The sequence below is a fragment of the Borostomias antarcticus genome, assembly GCF_949987555.1.
Source record: "Borostomias antarcticus genome assembly, chromosome: 6".
Classification (NCBI taxonomy): domain Eukaryota; kingdom Metazoa; phylum Chordata; class Actinopteri; order Stomiiformes; family Stomiidae; genus Borostomias; species Borostomias antarcticus.
This window is the reverse complement of record NC_140239.1, coordinates 23,120,759-23,124,582: the sequence shown is the minus strand read 5'-3', so window position 1 is coordinate 23,124,582 and position 3,824 is coordinate 23,120,759. Positions and strand designations below refer to the sequence as shown.

The following is a 3,824-nucleotide window of genomic DNA, read 5'->3' as shown; positions in this document are numbered from 1 at the left end:
TCTAATTAACATCTTATTAAATATCCTACTTTAAGCATTACCTACATACTCAAACAGTTGATACATGGATACATTCTCCAATCATTACATTGTCATTACTGTCTCACACGTATACAAGGTTACATAATTGATTTTGACTAAGAACAGATACATGACTTATAAATATCTACTTCTACTTTATGTGAATGATATTCAACTCTAAGCAGTGTTACTAATTGATTACATATTCTACTTTTATGCCTGTTATTCGCATCTTTACACACTAAATGCTGTTGTTGTTTCTCAGGCAGTCCTTCCAACACAGCTCCTTTGATTCCTGCACTTCTGATAGGCTCCAGTTCTGAGCCGGATGGGGGGGGGGGGGGGGGGTTCTTATCACTTTCCCAGTGCTAGCCGGGCCCTTGTCAGTTCCATGTGTGTATGGACCATTCATTATTCATCCATCCGTTTTTTTAGAGAGATCCGCTTATAATATTTATTACTATCTTCCCGGCATGTCCCAGGTGCTTGGGCCGGATCTTCTACCATAGGCCTCTCGTCTGACTCTTGGGCCTAATGTGCCAGCCCTTGGTGCACTTGACAGTCCACCTCGTTCCTGACTGGTGGTCAGGATCACTACACTTTCTTTTGTAGAACATACATCAAGTTTTTTTAAAGGCCAAGCAAAGGCTAAACTGCCAGCTGTCTCCCTAGTCTCTGTCTGTGTGTGCCGCTGCCATTTTGTGTATTTGTGGTCTTTCCTGTCCCCTGGGTTGCCATAACATGCACACCTGTTGATTGCCATCTATGGCTTTCTTTTCACTTGGCAGGTAGCTCAACAAGATCATGAATTACCCTCATCTAAGGTTGTGAATTCAAGCCCTGAGTAATGCAGAATAAACATGCTAATGCCTGTCTGGATTCGAGATACATGATTTTAAAGATATTTTTAATTCTCCTTTGTCTTCTATAATTAACTGAGAATTTGCTTTTAACATTTCATTCTGTCAACTGTACATGTTCCACCAAGGATAGCAAGCTGCCCTAACCAAAGACATCTCTATTTAGGTAGTTTGATCATGTTGGATAGATCAGAGATAGAGTATGGCTACAGTAGGTCATATATATGTACAACTGTGATAAAGTTAGTCATGGCGTTAGGTGGGGAATCTGTGGGATTTGATCGTAGAATGCAGATCTGTGCTCTTTACTTCTGCGATCACTGATTGGCTATGCAGGCTTGTGTTTCAGGCACAATGAGTACAGGCATTCTGAAGCCCAGATCTATGATCATTAGTGGAGAATTTGCTTTTAACATTTCATTCAACAACTGTATGCTGATGACATGCATCATGGGTGGGGGACGACAGGTTCACTGTGTACTTGTTGCTTTGCATACAGTAAGAGATCATTTCTTCTGTGACTTACTTGGTCAAATAGATTGTGGTTCCTGAACCTTATCCCCATGAAGGTTGCCCAGGTACACCAGGCTTGTTGGTGCAGCTGATAGGAGTACATGTTGTGGAATGTAATGTGGCTGACCAGAATACAAGAAGGTACAGTATCCCATGATTCTTGTACAAGTAAGTACATTCACAGAAAAAAGAGAACATTCCAAATAACTTTTTATTTTTTTATTTTTAAATCAAAGCTACTGTATATACATTTACACGTGTGAGGCAGAAACAACCCATTGAAGCTGTGTTCTATCATACTGTACAAAGGCAGAAATGGAAGCAATTATACAAACGTCATTCACAATCCAACAATTATATACCATTTGCAATTTACATGAGTTATTCTGTGCACAAATCAGGCTATTCTTATAAGCAACATAACCCTCTATGTGCATCGGTGTCATCAGCAGATCATGTCATTTTCTAATGGAAACAAAAGCCTGGGCCACACAGAGCAAAGAAGACCTGGACTAATCTCACTTTAACTGTATGGACTGGTAATCTGAGATTCCCTTCTATCAGTTTTCCAAGAGTATCTTGCCCTCACTACAGTACAGATTCCAAAAATCACCAGCTGACATCATATCTCAGAGCTTTGATCTTCTCCGATCATCTGTGTGGTCTTGTCAGAACATGCTTTGCTCTATATTATTAGAGATACAATGTAAATGAACATCTATTCATTGTGGTGGGCATCATGAACCCCTGAACAGATGAGCTCCTCACATGGTGAAAGAGGCGGCGTTGTCAGAGGAGGATCCGTCCACAGACTTGCGGGAGGAGGAGACGTACATCTCGGAGGTGGCCCTGGAGAAGCGCCGGGTCCGGATGTACCTCTTCCCCAGGCACCACAGGTCCTCCATGATCTTCCTGAAGTGGTTCCTGAACTTCACGCCAATGAAGGCGTAGAGAACGGGGTTGAGGCAGCAGTGCAGGTAGGCGATGCTCTCCGTGACTGTCTTGGCCGTGTGGGTATTGTCCGCCTGCACGCACCCCTGCAGTACAAACATGGTGACGGTGTCGTAGAGCAGGGCAGCGTTGTAGGGCAGGTGGCAGGCGATGAACGCCACCACCACGGCCAGAACCACCCGTACCGCCTTGTGCCTCTGGAAGTTCTTGGCGCGCAGCAGGGTGACGATGATGCTGGTGTAGCAGAAGATCATGATCAGCAGGGGGAGGAAGAACCCCACCGCCATCTGGGTACTGGGGATCAGCACTTTCATCTGCTGGGCCGTCTCATTGTCTGAAAACCTGAACTCGCACACCGCTGCCGGCACCTCCTCCACAGAGAAGGGCAACGCGGTGCCTTCCAAGATGCCATACAACTCCCCCCCATCGTACTGGGGTTGGCTGTGTGCTGGCATATACCTCTCGTAGTAGAGGAAGGTGGGAATGGACAGGAGGAGGGCCAGGGCCCAGACGGCGCCGCTGATGACGCGACTGTAGAGGAGCGCTCGCAGCCTGAAGGAGCGGCGGGCCATGACGATGGCGATGTAGCGGTCGGTGCTGATACAGGCGAGCAGCAGCATGCCGCTGTACAGGTTGACGCTGTAGGCGCCGCGCAGCAGCTTGCACACCGCCGTCCCCATGGGCCAGCCGCCATGCTCATTATAGATGATCAGAGGCAAGGCCACCACAAACAGCAGGTCTGCTAAAGCCACATTCAGGAGATAGACATCTGTCATGGACTTGGACTTCTTGTAGAAGGCGTAGGTGACGATGACCAGCACATTGCCGATGAAGCCCAAAATGCAGATGACGGAGTGGACATAGAGTCTCACTACTCTTTCCACATTGTTGCTGTTCACCATCTCGCATGGCTCAATCGAGGGATAGTCATAAGAAATGCTGTAGTCTTCAGTCGGGTCAGTGCTGTCCATTTTCACTAGATATCCTTTGAATTGAAAAAGAAGATACCTTGTCGATTAACATGGTTGAGCTTCGGATTTGTTATCCTGATAGACAGGTCTAATCTCCCGAATTCACATTCGGTTTCACTTAACAGATGTTATTTTTTGTGCCTGTATATCATTTCTACAGCTAACCCCGGAGCTCTTTGTGTTGGAGTGGAGCTTTGACCTTAAAATGTAATTGTGTGGTTGATTTGAGCAGAGCTCTGACTTGTTCCTCAATGTTCCACACAGAACAAGGAAGCTGGGCGACAACCAGGTCATACAGTATAACCTCAATTACAGCTTTAGTGACCCAATTTCTGCTGTGAGATGTAGATTGTGGTTTAGCTGGTGTAACAGGTGAAGTGGCCTTGTTTCAAAAAATACAAATTGTTTACATTAACCATATTATACCATTTGTTATTTAATGATTATATTCCTATATATTAGATCAGTCTTTATGAAGATTTTGATGGTTAAAGGTTAGTAGGTCAAA

At 45.2% G+C, this 3,824-nt stretch overlaps 1 protein-coding gene across 1 annotated transcript; it reads right to left on the bottom strand.

The window, feature by feature from the left end:
* Positions 1 to 2,158: 2,158 nt before the first annotated feature.
* ccr6a (chemokine (C-C motif) receptor 6a) lies at positions 2,159 to 3,247 on the bottom strand (the record flags this gene model as incomplete). Its single annotated transcript, XM_084440074.1, has 1 exon — positions 2,159 to 3,247. The coding sequence occupies one exon, from the start codon at positions 3,245 to 3,247 to the stop codon at positions 2,159 to 2,161; it is 1,089 nt and encodes a 362-aa protein (XP_084296200.1).
* Positions 3,248 to 3,824: the final 577 nt, after the last annotated feature.